This window comes from Vidua chalybeata, chromosome 1, assembly GCF_026979565.1.
Source record: "Vidua chalybeata isolate OUT-0048 chromosome 1, bVidCha1 merged haplotype, whole genome shotgun sequence".
NCBI classification, from domain to species: domain Eukaryota; kingdom Metazoa; phylum Chordata; class Aves; order Passeriformes; family Viduidae; genus Vidua; species Vidua chalybeata.
The window spans coordinates 310,393-331,085 of NC_071530.1; the positions used below are offsets into that span (position 1 = coordinate 310,393).

The 20,693-nt window shown below is 58.7% G+C and overlaps 1 protein-coding gene and 1 long non-coding RNA gene across 3 annotated transcripts in view; one reads left to right on the plus strand and one right to left on the minus strand.

Moving 5' to 3' along the window:
* Positions 1-970: 970 nt before the first annotated feature.
* AGAP3 (ArfGAP with GTPase domain, ankyrin repeat and PH domain 3) overlaps positions 971-20,693 on the minus strand; it is a 107,790-nt gene continuing 88,067 nt past the window's right edge. For both annotated transcript variants that reach the window (XM_053942650.1, XM_053942641.1), the window contains exons 12-18: positions 20,313-20,486; positions 15,657-15,818; positions 4,848-5,002; positions 4,330-4,420; positions 3,771-3,993; positions 2,494-2,749; positions 971-2,254 (exon numbers count right to left, since the gene is read on the minus strand). In XM_053942650.1, coding sequence (XP_053798625.1) covers positions 2,030-2,254; positions 2,494-2,749; positions 3,771-3,993; positions 4,330-4,420; positions 4,848-5,002; positions 15,657-15,818; positions 20,313-20,486 — 1,286 coding nt within the window. In that variant the 3' untranslated portion in view covers positions 971-2,029. The remainder of the gene's footprint in view (positions 2,255-2,493; positions 2,750-3,770; positions 3,994-4,329; positions 4,421-4,847; positions 5,003-15,656; positions 15,819-20,312; positions 20,487-20,693) is intronic.
* Positions 3,824-5,601, plus strand: LOC128787999 (uncharacterized). The gene is made up of 3 exons (XR_008430926.1): positions 3,824-3,913; positions 4,870-5,015; positions 5,214-5,601. It is a non-coding gene; the product is annotated as an uncharacterized LOC128787999 (long non-coding RNA).

Here is a 20,693-nt window from a genome sequence, read left to right on the forward strand (position 1 = left end):
CCCTGGGCACCACGAGGGGACAGGAATGAGGGGTGGCATGGGTGCAGGGGCCGGACTGGAACTGGGACCAGGACTGGGACCAGGACCAGGATGAGGATGTTGACATGGGCACACACAGCCAGAACACATCAAGGAGTGGAGGGACGGGAGCCACCATCTGCAGCCCCCAGCAAGGCACCCCTCTGCCATGGGAGAAGCACAAGGAGGAGGCAGCAGGGGTGTGACAGGGACATCTGAGGGTACCTGTGGCATCTGGGGATGTCCTGGCACCTCCCTTCCTTGCAGCACTGCCACACAGGCTTGGGGCCCAAGGCCTGTGCCCATTCCCAGTGCAGCAGAGCCTGGACCCCAGCACACCACAAAGAGACACTGGAGCCCCAAACTGCTGTTAGTGGTGTGGCCTGGGGAGCAGCCAGCCCAGAACTGCCAGCACTGGGGCCCTGCTCTGCCCACAGCTATGAGAAGCACGCGAAGGCAGGCCTGGCAGAGCAGACACGCGGCTCCCTTCACTGCTCAGGGGTCTGCCTGTGCCTTGGGACTCGATGATCCTGCTCTCCTCGCTGGCCGTGGCAGCCCATCACTCCCTTCCCACCTCTGCCTTCCCCCAGCCCAGCTTCACATGGCTGTCCTGTGCACAGGGACCAGCTGGCCCAGCACTCCTGCCCTGCATGTCCTCTCTCCAGCGCACCCCTCTGCTGTGCCCATCTCCCATCCCGCCAGAGCTGTGCATTCCTCTGGGGCTATGTTCTGGCATTGTCCCTCAGTGCCCCTGGTTGGCACCTCTCCCCTCCAGCCTCAGCACTCTGCCGTGTCCCAGGGGCCTGGTTTGGCACAGGACTGCTGTTATCAGAGCCCAAGTTGGAGGAGAAGAGGCTGAACGTTTGTCAGTGTGGAATGGAGAGTCACCAGACCCAGCTGCAAACCAGGGCTGCACTGGAGGCCTCAAAAGCAGCATACTGAGACACTGGCCTGGCAGGAGGTGGGTTGCTTTATTGGCCTTTATCTCCTTGGCTGCAGATAACACACACAGGGCAACTTATGGAAAAGAAACCGTATATACAGAGTGTCCATATAAATATTTCCAATGTACATTTTATACACAAGTGACAGAGACATTCCATAGCAGTGTCCAAAGCCTTGAGGTTCCAGCATTCAGCTAGAAGCTTGACCCCAATGCAAAGACAGATGCTCCTCTCCTCTCGCTCAGTTGGAGACCAGCCCCACCTGGGCAGCAGCGGGAGCCTCCAATGGAGACACTGAGTATGGCTTGGAGCTTTAACCTGGAAGGACAGTGACTCTACAGACAGACAGACAGACAGAGCTGGGGATCCCGAGGTGACCATCCTCTTTCCCCTCTAGGTCACCGTGGAGGCTGGGGAGGCCTTTGTCCAGGGGCAGTGCTGGGGAGGTGCCACCCTTGCATGAGCACATGGGGAGCAGTATCGGTGCGTGCATCCCTCCTGCACTGGCCAGAAGCAGAGGAGCATGGGGGGTGCAATGGAGAAATAGGCACCTCCTGCTGCCCCCCACCTCACCACTGCACTGGGGGGTGTGGCAAGGCCAACGCGGAGGGAGAGTAGGAGGGAAGCGACCTCCCCGAGGGAGCAGGTGCAGCCAGCAGCCTCCCTGGTACTGCTGTGCAGGGGAGGCTACACACCTGAACTGCCCCCAGCCCCTGCTTTCTCTACAGATGTGTGTGGGGGGGCAGGAGAAACTGCCTCCCCATCCACGTACCGGTCACGAGAGCGGGGCGCTCTGGGGCCACCCCAGAGATTACGCAGGAGCCCCTCCACAAGCTGCCAGCACTGGGTCTGCACAGCTGCACCGCAAGAGGTGGCTGAAACCAGCGCAGAGGAGCAGGATGCTGGCTCCCAGCTGGCTCCCAGCCTCCTCCTGGCTGGAACGGGGGTTCTGGTGAGGGCAAGCACCGTGGGAGCCCGTCTGTGCTGCTCTCAGAGCCACTCCTGCAGCCCTGCTCCCCGGCAGGGCTGGAGGGCAGCTGTGTGGCGACCAGAGGGCCCGTGCCGGGCTAGCCTGTGCTGGGGCTGGCACTGAACTCCGCGGGCGCGGCGGCGCAGGCGTTGTTGTTGGCGTTGGGGTTGCGGCGGGGCAGGCTGGGGGTCAGCGTGGCGGCGCTGTCGCTGGGGCAGCCGTGCTGCAGCAGGATGTCGATGCACTCCTGGCTGCCGGCCCGCCGGGCATAGGCCAGCGGGGTCAGGCCCCGAGCGTCCCGGCCCTTCACATCCACTCCGTACTGCGCGGGAGACAAGCAGCGGGTCAGTGGTACCTGGGAACCGTGTGCCCAGGGGCACGGCAGGGGGCAGAGAGCTGGGAGGGTGGGCACGGAGAGGGGACCAAGAGGGTGGGCAGGTCACTGCCAGTGGGCATGTGGGGGAACCCACGGAAGCAGGATGGCTAAAGGTAGCAGGGATGTGGGGAAGCACCGGGATAGCACCAGAAGCACTGCAGTGGAGGCTGCAGGTTCTGTCTTACCCAGATGAGCAGCTGTGTGAAGACTACATTGGCCATTGCGCAAGAGAGATGCAGCGCTGTGCGCCCGTCTCCGTCTCCGTAGGTCTCGTTCACTTCCTCCTTGGTGCCGTGGGCCAGGAGCGTCACCACGAGCCGCAGGTCATCCTCCACCACGGCCCGCAGCAGCTGCTGCCCCAGCGGGATGTCAGACTGGGGCAGTGGGGCCAGAAAGAGCTTCTGCTCATACTTAGCCCGGATCCAGCGCTCCTTCTCCTCCCTGCCAGACAGGACATTGTCACGGTCACAGTTGAGACAATTTGCCTGGGCCCCATGCACAAAAAGACACGAGTATCAGCACTGCCACGTGAACATACTCGTGTGAGCAGTGAACATCTGTCACACCCAGACAGCCCCTGCATAGGCCCTGCCGTGCCCCTGTGCCCACAGCTGCCACCGAGCTCTGTCATCCCGCTCTGGACACCTTCCTGACACCTGCTTCACTCGCTGCACCTCCTTACGGCTCCCTACGGACACCGTGCGCTCACACCCATGCCTGTACAGCAGCAGCGTGCTGCAGCCAGACCCCGCAGCTGTCCCTGTGCACCTCCACGCCGGAGCCCTCACAGCCGGCGCTGTGTGCTCTGCTGTGGCGGCTCGGGGCCGTCCCTACCGCAAGGCCTGTGCGCGGGCCGTGGCCAGAGGCAGGAAAAGGCTAGCGCCGCACACGCCAGCCCAGTGCCACGGGAGGCACCTTATCGCTGCCGCCGTCTCGCCTGGTGCAAACAAAGGCTGTGTCCGCGTCCGTCCCGCCGGGGCGGCGGATCGATGCGCGCCGTGCCGCCGCTATCTGCTGCCATTCTCTCCATCTGCGGCTGGCGGGCGGCCATCAATGCCCCGCGCCGCGCATGCGCGCCGCCGGCGGCCCCTGACCCGCTGATAAGGCGCAGAATGGGCGCTCGTTGGGATGAGTGACAGCAGAGCGGCTCCGGCAGGGACACACAGGCCTGAAAGGGACAGACCCTGGAGACCCGCACAACGCTGCCGAGCCATCTCCGTTAACCCCTTCGGCTTTGCAGCCAGCCTCAGCTCTCGAGTCACCGCACGGCCGCGGAGCCCCGCTGCCCCAGCAGGGTGGCAGAGAGGGTGGCCAGTGCCTCGCGGGCAGGCAGGACCCCCAACACTGGAGCATCCTGAGGAATCCCGCCTGCCTCAGTGGCTGCTCCCACCCACTGCAGAGCCACCCAGCCTTCCAGGTGCGGTTCCCAAGAAGCATCTCTGGGGCTCACCACCTCCCTTACCGGCTGCTCTCAGGCGTGGGCTTGGGGTAGCCCTCCACCATTCCCTCCCAGACGGCGTTTGCAAGTGCGTTGCCGATGGCCGTCATGACCATAAGAAGCTCGCTAGGCCAGTCATCCAGGTCCAGGGAGCGCACACGGGACAGGTGGGTGCCCAGGTTGCGATGGATCCCGGAGCACTCGATGCACATGAGAGCACCCAGGTTCAGACTGGCCCAGTCCGGATCTGAGGGCAGCAGGGTCAGTGGGGGAGAGTTAATAACCTGCCAAGACTCACCAGCCCATCTCCTGCGGTTCAGACTCGTATTTGCAGGCACCTGCCCACCAGAGCCCTTCCCAGTTCAGCGTCCCTGGGGGAGGCCAGGCTGGCCAGTGAGGGGTCACAGGCCAGTGTGGCAGCGTGGTCTGTACCCCAACCCCCAGGAGCAGGTCCACGGTAGGAAAGGGCAGGACAGACACACAGAGCAGGTCTCTCTGGGCTGAGAGAGGGTGTGCCTGGGGTGGTTGGAGCCCCCTCCCCTCCCGGGTGAGCCCCCCGGCCAGCCAGCGTAGCATCTCTTACTCGGTGCGTCGCAGTCCACGCAGAAGCTGTTCCCACGCGCGGTGCGGACGGCCTGCATGGCCTGCGCGTCGCCCTGGCTGCCCAGCCGAGCCTGCAAAGAACCCCACAAGGCCCCTTCACTGTGGGCCAGCCGCCCTACCACGCATCCTGCAGCCCTCCTGGCATGCCACTCCAGGCTCCATGAGGCTGGCCAGCATGGGGGCTCTGACAACAGGGTCTGGAGTGGCCAGCTGTGTGCCAGAGGAGCAGGAGAAAGGGCAGAAATACCCAGGGAGGGAATGAACCATGCAGGATCTAGCCACATGGAATGCAGAGTACTCTGTGGGGCCAGAGCCAGGTGGGGAAGAGGTGACAAGAAACCTGGGGGAACTGCACAGTCCCAGGGACGGAACTGAACTCCCACTGGGAGAAGTGGGATCAAGGCAGGACTCAGCGTGGACAGACAGGCAAGTGTGGGACATGGAGGAATATGGCAAAGCAGATGCCAGGAAAGATAGGAGTTGGCCAAGACCTCTTACCTTGTTTTTGCTGCTCTCACAGCCCTGCAGGCTGGCCAGGATCTGGCTCTCAATGGCCTGCACCCAGAGCTCCCGCTCCTCTGATGTTGAGGCTTCAAAGAGCCACGTCTGGCCCGTCAGTGACACGATAATGAACTCAAATGGCTCATCTGGTTCTGGAAGAGAAAGGTGTGCCTAACATGGGACTGGGAAGGAGGGGGTCTGCCATGGGACAGATCCTGGCAGGCCACCGCCATCCCCACATGGCAGGGCTGAGGCAGCAGCAGAGCCCAGGAGGCTGGGACAGGCAAGTCCCTGTCTTCTCCTGCAGAGAAGAATCAGAGCTCTGTGCCAGTCCTCCCTCCTCCCTCCCTTTGCCTCCCACAGCTCCACTGGCTTGTGCCCACTCTTCTGCCCCGTGTCCCACCCTCAGAGAAAGCTGCCAACTTCTGGAACAGTGCAATCAGCTCCTCCACGGAGCCGGTGCCTGCAGACAGCCCCAGCGCCAGGGCTCAGTGCCTGCCCTGGACGGGCCCTGTACACGGAGTGAGGCGTGCAAGAGGAGCCTGTGCACTGGGCTCAGAGGCAGCTCCTGACCATGGCTTACAAGGTGCTCTACCCTGCCAACACCTGCCAGCCTGGCTCTGCCTCACACGGCCCCCCACGGGCACAGTTCATGGGGTGTCGTGTCAGCCTCACACCCAGCACCAGCATTTACCTTTTATTGCCAACTTCAGTAGTTAGTGCAGTAAATGACTTAACTAAGCGGGGCCTGAATGGAATGACTAATAAACGTTATGTCACAGCACACGCTTCAGCTCATAGCAAAATGATTTGTAATTACCTAATTAGCGTTATGCAAATAACACCCTCATCTCCATAATGTGCCTTCCCAGCTCTCTATTAAAAGCAGGGAGTCAACTGCTCGGCTCCAGAGACAGCACGGAGGCCGAGAGGCCTCTGGTCCACATCAAGGCAGGGCTGCGCTGGCCTCAAGCCTGGCAGGGTCTGTGCACAACAGGCATGACGTGGGGAGGTGGGCAGGGGAGTCTGGAGGGGTCTGAGGGAGGCCCCCCTGACTTCTCTGCAGCACAGAAGGCTCTCACTGCAGAGGAAGCAGCAGAAAGGCAGGGACCGAGGAGCTGCAGCAGCCCACCGTGAATGGCTGCAAAGCCTCTGGCTGTGTCCCACCAACGGCATGGCCACCCTCAGCTACTGTGGGGCCTCCTGGGCCCAACTGAGCCAGGCTGTGTCCATGGACATCCCCAGAACACGGTGCAGCCTTGGGAAGTCTCCTTAGAGAAGTCAGGTCTGTGGGCACGATGGGAGTGCACAGCCCTTCTTCCCAGGCTCATGGTCAGCACCTGCACTGACAAGCAGCAGACCTGGAGACCACCAGTGCTCATGAACTGGTGCAGGAACACAAGGCTGGGTCTCCACACCATCAGAGACTGGGGAGGATGGAATGACCTCCAGCATGAGGGCTTGTCCTGGCTTGCCCTTCCCAGATAGGAAGGCAAAGCTCTTTTACTCATTTCACCCTAAATCAGCCTGGGACTCCTCCTCTGGGGAAAGATGTCTGCAACTGCATCTGTCCTGCACAATGAGAGACTGAGCTCTCAGGAGGATGACAGACTGCAGGGAGTGGGTAGCTAGCTGCACTGCTGGAGTCTCCCTTCTCTGTGATGCACAGGCATAACTGGGACATCCCACTTGTCCAGCACTTTCCTCCAGCTCTCAGCTGCAGGAGAGACCCCACAGACATCATGTCCCAGCTCAAGAACAAGATTCTTGGAAAATATACAGCTGCCAGCTTGTGAACACTGGGAGAGGAAATAACCAGGCAACAGCCAGGCTAACAGGCATTGCCTCCTTTGCTTGCTGGCACCAGCCTTTGTGAGTGCTGCCAGAGCCTGGCACAGGCAGGGAGCCCCCAGACTGCAGGGGAGCCAGGACCATCCCCCCACAGCCACAGGACTGGTGGCTGCCTGGGGCCAAGCACTACCAGCCAGGAAGGAGTGAGCAGCAGCTACCTGGGGCAGAGGCTGCCCAGGTGTTGGAGGGAGCATCTGCAGACAGCGCCCCTGGGAGACCCTGACACATCACAGCAGGCCCTGTTTTCCTCAAATCTCATCCTGCCTTGGTCTGAGCCACCTGTGGCTGCTGCCACTGTGTTGCTGAGCCCAAGCCAGCTGCCTGGACTTGGGAAGCACTGGGTGCACTTGAAGTCCTCCCTGCTACTGAGCTGCTCCTGCACAGCAGGACAAGAACATCATGGTCAGCAGGACGCAGCGAGGGCTCCTGCTGTGGGCTCACATGGCTCCATCCTCCTTGTTCCTGTTTCCTGTTTGGCCAGCACCTCCCCACCAAGCAGCCAGGCAGGAATCCTGGCCCCAGCCTTCCTGCACCTGTACACTTCCCAGGGAAGCAAATGTCTTCCTTGCCTGCCCAGGGCTCTGGTGTGGGGGTCACTGCTGCTCCTTGAGGCACCATGCTGGCGCAGGGGACTCCATGTGGCTCCCAGCACTCTGCTCAGGACATTCACAGTAGGGCAGGAGGTTCCCTCCTTCTGGGTGAGAAATTTCTGTGCTCCAACTTGACTTGGACGGACTTTCCTACTGTCACAGCTGAGGGATATCCCAGAGCTCTGGGGCTGCCCAGTGCCAGCCGTGGGAGCAGTCCCAGTCCTGGCGCCAGCTCTGCAAGACGCAGGACCTCCATTCCCTTCCTTCTTTGTGCCTCCTGGATTCCAGCTTCACACCAAACAAAGGCCCTGTTGCTCTCGGAGCCCGGGAAGAGCTAACAAAAGATCACAGCTTTTCTGCTGCGCTATAGCAAATTCCCCACCTCACAGGGCAGGACAGCACCATGGGGCTGGATCTCTTTGGAGGCCTCAGCATAGCATGAATATGGCAGAAGAGAATGACACTGCAGGATCACACCTGGATTCATACATGAGGACCAACAGATCTGGGAAGAGAATCAAGGACTTGCAGCAGCTTTGAACACTGTGCAGATCCACCTTCTGGGATGGTCTAGGACCAGTCCCCGAGCTCCTCAGGGCACCCATACAAGTAGAATCAGACTCAAGCAGTTGTTTTAGAGAAAGCACTGGGTATTCTCAGTTTCTTCTGGGGAGAGGTACAGGTTTCCAATGTGGCAAGGCCATTTCTGGTTGGATGAGAGGGAGGCACCAAGCAGATGACATAAGCAGAAGGGTTTAGACTACCTCTGCTGAAGCAGAACTGGCAGAATTCCTCCCCTGCTCCACACATGGGCACAGGCTCCTTCTCAGAGGCCAGAGAAGTCCCAGAGCTTGCCAGCTCCAACTTGACAGGGCTCAGACCTCAAAGGAAGCCAGTCCTACAGGAGCAGGGAGCCCTTCCCAGCTGCCTCCGAGTGAGCGGCTAGCCGGGGGCCAGATGGCAGAGCCCGGCCCCCCAGCCCTGCGGCTGCCCCAGTGTGCTGGTGGGAGCCCATTACACCAGATCCATTAGAATTAGTGGGCAGTGGAAATGAATGTGCTGCCTCTCTCTCTCTTGATGATTTTTTGATGATGTTTTAAAGACTGAGCTCTGTGAAGAGTTGCTGAGCAGAGTTTGGTGTGAGCCGGCTCTGCTAATGGGTGTTAACCCCACGACCCCCCTTCCAACACTGCCCAGAACGAGGGCTCTGAGCAGGAACAGGATTAGGGAGGGCATGGCCGGGACAGCAGGGCCACATGGCACCCAGACCACAGCAGCAGCCAGGATGATGGGCACGGCCCGCAGGTGAGGAGCAGCCCAGGGCAGTCACTCTGCCAACACCCCAGCCCTGGGGGGAAGCATCCTCCAGACAGCAGAGGAGCACCACGGCGCTGCCAAGAATGAGGGAATGGAGACACCCTGTGTGTCCGGCCAGGAACCAGACCAAAGGGACAGCAGGAGGGTATCAAGTGCCCACCGAGATGCACGGGAGCATGCGCCTGCTGCTCCAGGCAGCCCTGGGGGCGAGGGGGACCAGAGGAACAGTGTGTCCCACAGACACCTGTAGGATGCCAGAGAGGAAAAGGAAGGGGAGCAGCAGTGACACAGAGTGTTGCCTTTACAGCTCGTGCCAAGCCCCCTCTCTATGCTCTGAGTGGGGGAAAGTACAGCTCTGAGCACAAGGGGTACACCAGAGAGCTAAAAACACCTCAGCTTCAATACAGGGCTGGGGCAGAGCTTGGTCTGCAAAGGGTTCTGGCTACATCCCGCATTGCTGCCCAGCCCAGAGACAGTCCTGCAGGGACCCTGACGTGGAGCCACGGGAGCAGTACTTCCCACCTCCATTCTGTCCATGTGCACCCTACTTCTCTGTGGGGTGCACCCAGGCAGTGTGCTCCCCTGGGGAGCTGCAGTGGGACAGGCTGGCCCCATGCTCACCCCTACCCGAGATGCCCCCACACAGGTTGGGGCAGCACTCTCAGAGCACAAGCAGAAATATGGGGGGCTGCTCCCCTGTCCCAGAAGCACCAGGATACAAAGCAGCTCTGTGAGGACAGAGGATGGAGCAATGTCCCTCTGGTCCCCACCAGTGCAGCAGGACCGTGCTCCCAGCACAGCAATTCCCTCTCTACACAGGGCACTGGACAGAACTTCCCCACGCCAGCCCAAAGGCCCAGGGCAGCACTTTCTTCCCTCATGGGAAGGGGGAGTTCAGCACAGGGGATGGCAGGAGCATCTCCATCCCAGCACACCAGACAGCTTCCCAGCTGGCTCCTTCCTGAGCAGATGGGTGCAGGGTAGTGTAGGACACCTTCCCTGCATCCCGGCAGGTCCGGCAGAGAGGAACAGGATTCCACTCAACATCAGGAAAACAGGAAGCAGAGCTGGCACTGAGCCCCACTCCTGAAGCAGAAGTTTCCTCTGTCACCTCTGCTCTTCACCACCTCCCAGTCACATCCAGCCTCTCCCTGCATGCCACCCTTCTCCCACTCCCATCCCTTCTCCTGCTTTGTGCTGGCAAAGTAGAAGTGCCTCCAGAGGCCCTGGAGAGTGGGTAGTCATACAGGGAGGAGGTGGGGGGACGCCTCCAGCATGTGGGGCACACGGCAGGAACCAAGGCAGGTCCTGTCAGACACGCAGGGAGACCCTGGCCCACAGCTCTGCTCTCTGGCTGCCAAGCCTGTGAGAAGGTCCTGGAGCAGGGCAGCCGGCAGCCCCTGGCCTCGGGTGCTTGTTTGCAAGCTGCGACTGTACCATATCATTACGAGGTGTTTGGGATATCAACAAATTAGCAGGCGTCTGGGAAGAGAAGGATGCAGCACCATTCGTAAATGTCAGCTCGCTACCTCCTCATTTTGCAGATCATTAAACCCAATATTCCCAACCTGTATTAGTGCGACAGGGACAGGCCCTCCGCGGGGACAGGCGCCAGGAGAGCGCAGCAGGAGCAGCGCTACGAAGATCGCCCAGCGCCTGCTGTCCCGGCGCCCCCAGGGCCAGAGTGCCCCGGCTGAGCTGGCGCTGGCACGGCACCGCCAGGGATGGCACGGGGGCCGGGGCTGGCAGCAGCGAGGGACTCGAGCGTGGAGGGGCACTGAGCTGTACAACCGGGCATATGGTGGGGTCCCAAACGTGTGTGGCACGTGTGCGGAAGGACACGGTGTGTCAGGAGGAGCAGGTGCTCCCAAGGGATACCACAGGTACACAGGGGGTGTGCAGGGGGGGTCACGTAAGGGTCGAACAGTGTCATTTCTGTGTGCATGGCAGGGAGGATGCAATGTGGGGTGCAGCGTGTGCACAGTGGGCGCAGGCCCGGGGGTGGCAGAAGGGCCAGGGGGGTGTGTGGAGGCATCAGGGAGGCAGGTCACAGCTGGGAGGGCACAGACAGTGCAGGCTTCATGGTGTGAGCAGGGGCTTGTGGCAGGGTCAGGGGTGCGCACAGGAGGGTCTCTCAGAGGGGTAACACGGAGCTGTGTAAGGTCCCCCAGGAACCACAGACTAAGGGATGGGACCTGATGGGGACAGGGAACCAGCTGAAGCACAGAGGTGCCCAGCACAGGCTGCCTCCCTCCCGCCAGGGAGCCCCAAGGTCCATAATGAGCTGGAGTGACTTGTTAGCACTGAATTAAGAGGCTTGGTGGAAGGAAGCATGCGGGTGACACAAGCTGTGTGGGGCAGGCGGGAGCTGAGCGATAGCAGCTGGAATCCCCAGCAATCTGGTGAGCGCGGCTCAGCCTCACACTCCTGGCTTGCCACGATCGGCCTCGACAGCCCCTGACAGTTGGCATTAATCACGCACATCGCCCCAACACAACTCTTTACTGGCCATCAATTTCCTGTGGGTTTTAAAACTAAAAAACAAAGACAAAACCGCGTCGTTTGGCCGCCACTGAGAAGCACATTAAGGGGCTGTCAGCTTCTCGCCATGCACCCTGCATCACTCTTTAAGCACATGAGAAGTTCATTATCCCTGGAGCTCTGGCAGCCATGGGGAGACTGGAGCAGGGAGCGTCGCAAAGGCACTGCTGCCCTCAGCCGTGTCTGGTGGCTCTTTGGTCCTCCTGGAAGCATGAGCAGGGGCTGAGGGTCCAGGCCAAGAGGAGTGTGGCTGCAGGGGGGCTGTGGGCTGCTCCATGGCAGGACAGGGCACTCCTGGCCACAGAGCTTTGCTGGGCTCTGATAAGAGCAGACTTTCCTGATGGTCCTTGCAAGATGACACTGCACCTCCACCATGGGGATGAGCATCTTGGTCCCCTGACAGCCTGACACACGTTTGCCAGCCTGTGGGTGCTCCCTGACAGCTTGAGCTGCACTCCCCAGTTTGGTGACATCTCCGGCAGCCCAATCCCACGCCTGCCATAGTTTGCGGATGCTCCCTGGCAGCCTGACACAGAGCTCTCTTTAACATGAGCCCATGTAAAAAAGCAACAGCTCGTTTGATTTATGATACTTCAGAACAACTAAGATTCAATTGCTCTGCACGTCCCCGGCTCTGATTACCTCCTAAATGAGATAAACTGATGGCAATTTATCCCCAGACCTCACCAACTTTCCCAGGATGCTAACCTGAGCTGCTCGTGCCTAGCTCACCGGCGTGGGGCGGGTGGAGGCAGGTGCAGGCAGCCTGAGCACAGTCCAAACCTGCTCCCTCACATACCCCCAGGGCTGCTCCTGCTCGCAGGGATGCTGTGACAGAGGCTGAGCCTGACACCCTGCCTGGCCCTAGGCAGCTCCTGGTGGGTGGGAAGTTTTGCAGGGTGTCCCTCCACAGTACTCCCCACAGCAGTACAGCCACACTGATGTGAGCCAACGGAAAGCACGGCTCCTCACTGGGCTGTCCCCATGCTCCTTCCAGGACAGTGAACCCTCCGCAGAGGGATGAGCACCACGAGGCTACAGCAGCTCAGCCACAAGGGATGGCAGCCCTGCCACAGGGCCTGGCAGCCCTGCTCCTGGCACACCAATTTCACACTTTGACCATGTTGACTATGCAGAAGCAAAAAACTCAAATTATCCTGCTCTGAAAAAAGCTGCCATAACTGTTCAAAGCAGCTAAAAAGATTCAAGGGGGTATCAGTCATAGGGACACCAGTCCACAACACAAACCACTGGCCATGCCCACGGTGTGGGGCAATGCTCGGCCCAGGGCTCACAGTTGGACCATTCAGACATTGTGACGGGACCTCAAGTGGAGACTCAGCACCTCCTCGTACTTGCTGCCAGTCTCAGCTTGTCCTGCAGGACCCGTCATGGGTGGCCACCTGAACACCAGTCCCAGAGTCACTCGCTCCTCTGCCTTTGCCCTGGCCTGCTGCTCTTGGTGACGAGTGTCCAGAGCTGCATCAGTTCTCGGAACAGTCCCGGAGCTCAGAGCAGGAGAGAGACCAACCAAGTCACTCACAAAGGCAGCAGGGCAGGAGCCGTGCAGCAGGCACGTGGCAGGCAGGGGTGGAAAGGATGTGCGACCCCGCTCTGTAATTCATACTGAGCACAGGGATGTGCATGGTCCTCTCTTGACCAGGATGTCCCCCTCACGCCAAAATGGGGCACACAGCTCATTGCTGCTGGAACTGGCTAAAACCTAGCTGGAAGCTCTAAGTGCAGCAACAGTGGCTGCTCCCACGGACTCAGAGCGTGGTTCTGCTGGCAAGGACACTGCCACATCAGCAGGTTCTGTTGATGCAGGGCAAGCTGGGAGCATGACAGAACTGACCGTGTCACAGAACTGACCCAGAACTGACCCAGCCTCTAGAACTTTTGCAACTGTATCAATTTTCTAATATACTAGATTATTTTAAAAAAGAAATGCGAGTTCAGTTTGTCAATAGCTGACCAAAAGCCAGAAACCCACCATGCAGCACCCACGGCACCACTGTGCCCCAGCAGATGTCTGGGAGCAGCTGGTTCCATCAGCCCTGCCCCACTGCAGCAGTGAGCCGGCAGGTGTTGCACTTGTTCGCGCACTGGAGAAGGACACACGGGCCTGGACAGTCTGGATTCACACAGGAGACATGGAGGATGGGCTGCCTGTGCCCCCTCTGCTGTGCCGTGCTCTGCTCACCCTCACGTGCTGCTCGCACTGCTCCTTCCCGCTGCAGCACCGCGGCAGCTCAGCCACCTGCTGCCACGGCACTCTGGCACCAGCAGCACTGCAGATCACAGACTGGGGATTCCTCCTGCTCCCGATACTGCTGCCAGAACCTCTGGCAGCAGGAGGATCCACAGTGTGCAAGGTCTGTGCAGTGACAGATGAAGTTTGGTAATTGACACTGGTAAATGAAGTTCTGTGTTGAAAAATGCCAAGGAATGTACACTGCAGGAAAAAGTTACATTGCTAAAACACCTGATAGGGCTTTAAATTAACCATATCAACCTGAGACAGGGCCTGGGTAACACTTCAGGTAAGACAGAACGCTGCCCAGCTCACCACCACGGCCAAGGACCAGTGCAGGAAACAACAAAAATACTCTGATGCCCTCACGCTCGCCACATGTCTCCACCCCCACCACTGCACCTTCCAGGGATGCTGCCAAACCAGGAAGGACAGAAAGAGTAAGCATGTGTCTGAAAAAACATCCCTATGAGATTATGGAAAAACTGGGATTGCTCGAGGACTCCTGTCCTGGGCACACAAGGAGAAGGGTGACAGCCCTCCAGCCTGTGCATCTGGGAGCAGAGGGCTGGGAATTCTGCCAAGCACGCATGTATTGTTGAAAAGGAACTAATCAAATTTTAAGACTTCAAGCAGTGGTTAGTCCATGTTACTGCTTCATAAAAGTGTTCCCACATTAAATTCCCTTTTCCACTACAAAATGGCATCACATTCTGTGTAATGTCAGGTGCCAGACTCTGCACCTCTCACACTCTGTCAGCTGCGCTGAGCGGCCGCAGGACCAGACCTCCTCTGCAAGCACTGACACATCAGTCCTGTGCTTCTTGGTCTTTGCTGTGGTCAGCTGAGAGCCCTCATGTCCACATCACAAACACTATCATCACACCGAGGTCAGCTTTGGACCTCCTTTAAAACTCTCTTAGCATTCTATTTACAGGACAGGACACACTACTTCAGCACATGCTTTCTCAGCCTTATGTGTGGGGGTGCAAAGCCATCCCCTCCTTTACTGTCCCACTATTCATACACAGAATGAGCCTCTCCTTTTGCCAAGCACTGGGCTGAGAACTGCAAACCAATTTGGGAAGGGCAACAATGGGTCTGAGGAGGCAACATACACACAGAGCTAAGAACAAAGTGCAAATACAGGCAACGCTTCTTGCTGTCCATGGGACACCAGTTTGACACACTCAAACGATGCTCAAGGTTCCTCAGTCAACCATGGCAGACAGGAAGCCTGTCTTAGACTTTTGCATTTCAGATGCAGACAACTACAACAGCAAAAAAAAACAACAGAGCTGCCCAGCTCTGCACATCACCAAAGCAATGATTCCAAGAACAAGAACTTGAGCTGTTCTGCTGTGGGACACCTGGGCTGCTGGACAGCAGGCAGACACATGATTTGGAGCAAGGTGCCAGGACAGCTGCAGCATCTTCAGGTACAGACTAATATTTCCTGGTTTGTTTTGCAGCAACTGTTAGCTTCAAACACTTGTACTGCACCCTCCTCCCCCTTGAATTACATCTTTACTTTGGTTCACGACAGAAGATTATTGAGTGCTGTGGGACAGGATGACCAAGAATAAAGTCAAATCTCACTTTTCCAGCAGCTATCACAGATGCAGGCTTTGGAGAACATGGCTGCCAGGCTCATCTCTACCTGGACAAATTTGATGTCTTTTCCCAGCACAATGCTTCCCCATGCCTTGTAGCCTCCCTGTCAAGCTTTGGGTCCCTCTTCAGCAACCACAGACACCAGAATTTCTCAACACAAAACCCATCAGTACTCTGAACATTGGGAAAGCAATGTACATGCCTTCAGCTGGTCCCCTGAAGTAGATCAGCTTTTCCAAAAGACCCTTGGCTTGAGGCAGGCACCCAGCACAGGTCTTCTAAATTATGAAAGCCTGTCCAATTTACAAGTCAGTGGAATTAGGTCCTTGTGGTGGAAAGTGTCTGAGAGCACACCTTAACCATATGGTGTACTCTCAGGTCTGCTACTGCAGTTAGCAATTGTAATTACCAGTGACTGTCTGAGCACACACAGGCATGATGGTGGTTCTGCAGGGCACGTGGGAAATGGAGGGAAAGGCAGATCAGAGAGGCTGGTAGCCCTTTCCTGCCTCAGCCCAAGCTGCTTGGACAAGGAGTGCTCTGAGCCCTGCATGAGAAGCGCTCCAAGCCCCAGGCACCCAGAGAGCACCACAGGACCCCCTGAGCAGCAGAGCGGCCCCCCAGGCAAACCCTTCCTACCTTCTGCTGCCGTGCTGGGGCCATCAAGCCGAGTTGTCCCTGTGCTCTTTTTCCTGCGATGCTTTTTCCTGTTGGCATGTGGTGACGGAGGCGGCTCCAGCTTTGGGCTGGCAGCACTGGAAATGTTTGGGCTGGAGCTGAGGGAGTCGGCAGTACCATTAGCTGGGGACAAAAATAAGGCAAGTCATGTACATGGGACAGTCTCCTCTTCCCAGAGACACTGAAGTGCTCTGGAGCCAGCCCCGGTACTTGGCTGGCTCGACCCACACGACCCCATGAGACGGGGCAGGACCTGCCCAGCTCCACGGCACAGGGCCACTCCCACACCCACTCCAGCTCAGGGCTGGCAGTTCCATGGGCAGTCAGGCTGGACCCGCCCTGCACTGGGATCCACACAGAATGATCACACAGGGACACGTGCAGCAGCACCTCCGGAGCAGCCCGAGGTCCCATCCCCAAATGTGTGTTCCTGGGGAAGCAGTTCTCTCACAGGGCAGTGTCCCCACAGGGCTGGACAGGTGTTTTGGGAAGGGACAGGCCCAGAAGGTGATCTGGCTCTCTGGGGCAGACCCAGGATCTGCAGAGCCTCTGCAGAAGCACTGCCCTCCCAGCACTGCTCTGCCAGACGAGGTGACTGGGGTTGCCACACTCAGGAACCTGAGCATGATGGGCTCAATAGGCTTCCGATACGGAGCTGAAGAAGCTGCATCCCCAGCAGCAACGCACCAAATTTATCCTCAATCATACTGTTCCTTACAATTAATAGCAGAATTAGAAACAATCAGGGAGCTGCCTAATTACTGTCAATTAGAGTGCGCTAATCAAGCTCCGATCACACACACACACGCTGCCGCTGCACTCACCATTAAATGTCAAATTTCATTAGAGACCAGCAACAAAATCAAAAGCCTGACATTCAATTTCAGCAGCACACACAGCGCAGGCTTCCAATCAGCATAAAAATGCAGACTCCGGGGAAGGCAACGAGGCGCAGGAGTCCTCGCTGCACTGTTAACCCTCTCCTAAATCCACTCCTGCCTCTCCAGTGTCCACCCACCCCCAGGGCATAGATGGCAGCTCCATGCCCAGGACCTCTGCCCCAGGCAGCTTGCTGTCCTCTCTGCCACAGTCCAGTGTCTCCCATCAAGTCCTGACTTCCCATTTCCATGTTCTGTGGCACCTGGAGTTAAGAAAGGAATCACAGCATTGCACGAGGGTGGCAGCTCCAGCAGTGGGATGGCAGGGACCTGCCGAGCCTTTCTCCCACCCCAGCCTGTCCTCTGCTCCCTTGGTTCATCCTGGTTTGGTCAGACTGGTTTTTGGGGCTTGGTCAGTCTCAACAAACACCAAAAGTGGGGTGGAGAGAGGCACAGAGGGTCAGAGGCCCCAGGCAGGGATCGAGGTTCAGCTGTGTCCCCCTCATACAGCTGAGAGTGGCTGCAGCATGGGAGCTCTCCCAGCTCTGGTTTCTCCTGCACTGACACACATCAGTAGGGTGTTTCTGCTGCTATTTATCCATGGGGAAATAGCTCACCCTTGACAATTAAAAGAGATAATTCTAATAAAATCAGACTCCAGTTTTCTAAATATAAATTACTGATCCTGCTACAGGACTGTGCTTAGAGCAGGTGTGAAGCACCATCAGCTCCTAGCCATATGTCACAGGGGACCTGAACTTTCTCATCAGTGGCTACACGTGGTGCCTCCATCCTTCCTCTGCTGCCCACCTGCTCACCACGATGCTCCCTGGGCCAAATCCCACACCTCTGGCACCCTGCCCCACTCCAGGCTCAGCGAGAGGGGTTGCACATTTCTGCACTCCCCCTCCTGTGGCCAGCTGTGAGCCCGGCAACTCCTGAGGGATCATCACCCACGTCCCTGCTCTTACTGCCTAGCAGCCAGCACCAGAGCTGGGGACTTGCAGGGCCCCCGTGGGATGGGGACAGGATGGCAATGGGGTGGGGGCAGCACATGGAACACACTCTCTGTTAGATCAGCCATTGCTCACTCTCTCCTTCCCCAGTAGGACAACTGAACCCCTCTGAACCCCCCAAGGACTTCCAGAGCCCCAGCTCACCAAGGGAACCTTTCACAGGCACACTGGGACCTCCTGGGCCCTTCTCCAAACCAGTCAGCCTTAGGAGGGACCCTGGAACCCCACAGGTGCTGCAGAGCTCCCGCATAAGGGACAGATATAGAATGTGCTGGAGCATGTTTATATGACTGTCTGGCCCCATCCCATTGCTCTTCCATGTACTCTCCAGGGCACAACCAGAGTAGACAGCCTGTCCCCTGGAGCTGGGATGGCAGCCTACAGCCTCGCTATGTGCCCAAAATCAGCTCTGAGCACAGGAAAATTCCTCACCTGCCCTGCCATGCAGAACTGGAAACACAGCAGAGAGCCTGGCCCCTGGCAGAGCTGGGGCTCAGGGGTGGTGCAGCCTCACTCAGCTCAGCTCCTCGATGGAGGGGTGGTTGTGCTGCTCAGCTCAGCACGCCCTGCCATGTGGAAAGCGCTGCCCCCCAGCAAATGCCCCCTCCCTCAGGACACTGAGAATCCACTTCTGTCAGCTGTGGCTGTGGGGGACACAGAGCAGGGATGCAGTCCTGGGAACTGCCTGGGGCCCCCAGGCAAGTGGCCCATGCTGTGCTGTGGGCCCTCCAGAACAGCTGGCCCCGCGGCCAGTCTGGGGAGCACTAACACAGGGCTCGGGGTCCAGCACAGGGCTCGGGACCTTAGAGTGGGTGAGCAGCAGGACAACGGTGAGCACTGAGATGACATCTCATTCCTCCACGTCACTGGCAGGAGCAGCAGCACAGAATCACAGAATGGTTTGGGTGGGAAGGGACCAAAGCTCACCCAATCCCACCCCCTGTCATGGCAGGGGCACCTTCCACCCCAGACTGCTCCAAGCCCTGTTCAACCTGGCCTTGGACACTGCCAGGGATGGGGTTACCACAGCTGCTCTAGGCACCCTGCTGCCTCACCACCCTCTCAATAAAACATCTCTTCTTTATATCTAGTCTAAACTCACCCACTTTTAGTTTAAAAACATTATTCCTTTTCCTGCTGCAACCGACCATGCAGATCAGCTCTCATTTGAGTCTTCAGTGACTGCACATAGAAGAGGCAGACTGGTCCAGGTGCTGTGAGCACGGACAGCTCCTCCAGGGACAGAAACAGAAAGACAGGGAGCAGAAGGATGGATGGACAGGGGGCAGGACAGGGGACAGAGGGATGGGGGCAGAAGGACAGGGGACAGAGGGATGGGGGCAGGACAGGGGGCAGAGGGATGGGGGCAGAAGGGCAGGGGACAGAGGGATGGGGACACAGGCTGGCTTGCTCTCTGTGCCACCCAGGGAAGGGAAGGGCAGGGCAGAGCAACACACAGCATGGCCACACCAGCCCCCAGCTCCGCAGAGGGGCTGCTGGGAGGAAGGATGAGACCTGCCACGGCAGCTCCCGGGGCAGGAGGGAACTGGGGCAAGGAGCTGCTCTCCAGAGGGCTCATGTCACAAAACCGATCCGTGCCAAGGCACGTGCCCCGCGCAGTGCTGCATGAGGGCATCGGAGCTGCTGCTGAGCGCGCCGGGGCGCGGAGCTCCCGCTGCCGGTGCTCACGGCTCCCGCGGGCCGGGCAGGTGCCGCCTGCGGTGGGGACCCTGCCCAGCACGGCGACGAGCAGACACGCCCGTGTCCAGGCCCGCTCGCAATGCTCCCGCCGGCTGCCCCGCTGCCCCCGTGTCCGAGGCGAGGGGGCTGCGGCACATCCCCGCTCAGCGCTGCGCCCTTCCGCTCCCCTCGCCCGCGCTGCCCCATCAGCAGTAACAGTCTGATTAATTCGCTTCCAGCAGGGAGCTGATGGGGCCAATGATGGAGCCGCTGCATCAGGCGCGCTGAAATTGATAGTTTTTCACAGTTACAAATGAGGAGCCTCCTCAGCTGCAAATGGCGCCCGCACAGTCGGACTCCGGTAATGATCATAAAGAGGCTCCTTTAAACTGCGAAAGCCCCTGGGAGCGGGCGGGGGGGCGGCTGCCGCGCTAATGAGAACTACAAGGGGCGAGCAGGCATGGAAATGGCTCCTCCACTCTTGATGTGCATTTAACTGCTTTTTTAGTGCGGCGGCAGAGCCAGGAACGAAGGAGTGATGAATGCAGCACAAAAGCATTTATTTTCCAATTCGGCAAAGTGGCTACGTTGGGAAATGTATGAATTATTTTAATTCACTCAACTGTCCTGAAACATCACTGAGAGCGAGTGAGCGTGGGGGGAGGGGGTGGGCCGTGCTCAGTGTGTGCTCCAGAGACAGGAATCACTATTCCTTCAGCTGCCCCGAAATCTGGGAGATGGGGATGCCAGTAAGATGCAGTTATGGGGGAAAGCAGTGGTACATACCCCAGTACCCCAGCACACAGAGCTCAGAGCAAGGTCAGAGCAGAGGGCTCGGAGCCATCCTGCTGCAGAGCAGCGTCCCTTGGCTGGAGCTTCTCCACGCCTTGCAGGACAGCTTCTTCCCTGGCTGGGACACTGCCAGCTGACCCTCACTAAGGGGGACAGCCCCAGCAAGGCCCAGAGGCTGTCTGTGTCTGACACTCACGAGCAGACCCTGGGCTCACAACCACAGGGCAGAGCTCAGAAGAAGGGCTACTCACAGGGGTTGGGGCAACTGCCGGGGATAGCCACAGCCTCGTTCCACTGGTCTGCACTGGAGACAGAGTAGGAGCGCTGGTGCATTCCGTCTGGCTTGGAGCTGAAGCCCACGAGGTTGATGCCACTGATGGAGCGCTCAGAGTGCAGGGAGGTGCTGCTGGTTGAGTGGGGAGCACCTGCAAGAGAGACGAACGAAGCACGGGCTGACTGCTGCTGGGAAGCACGGTGGCAGCAGGAAAAGCTGTCCCATACCTGATGTCACACTCCTCGGGTGGCTCCACATGAGGACAGGCTCTCCGTGGCTCTCCTCTCCCAAGGGGTGCTTGTGCATCACCCCAGAGGTGCTGACAGAAGAGCCCAGCACACCCCATTTCCCAGAGGGA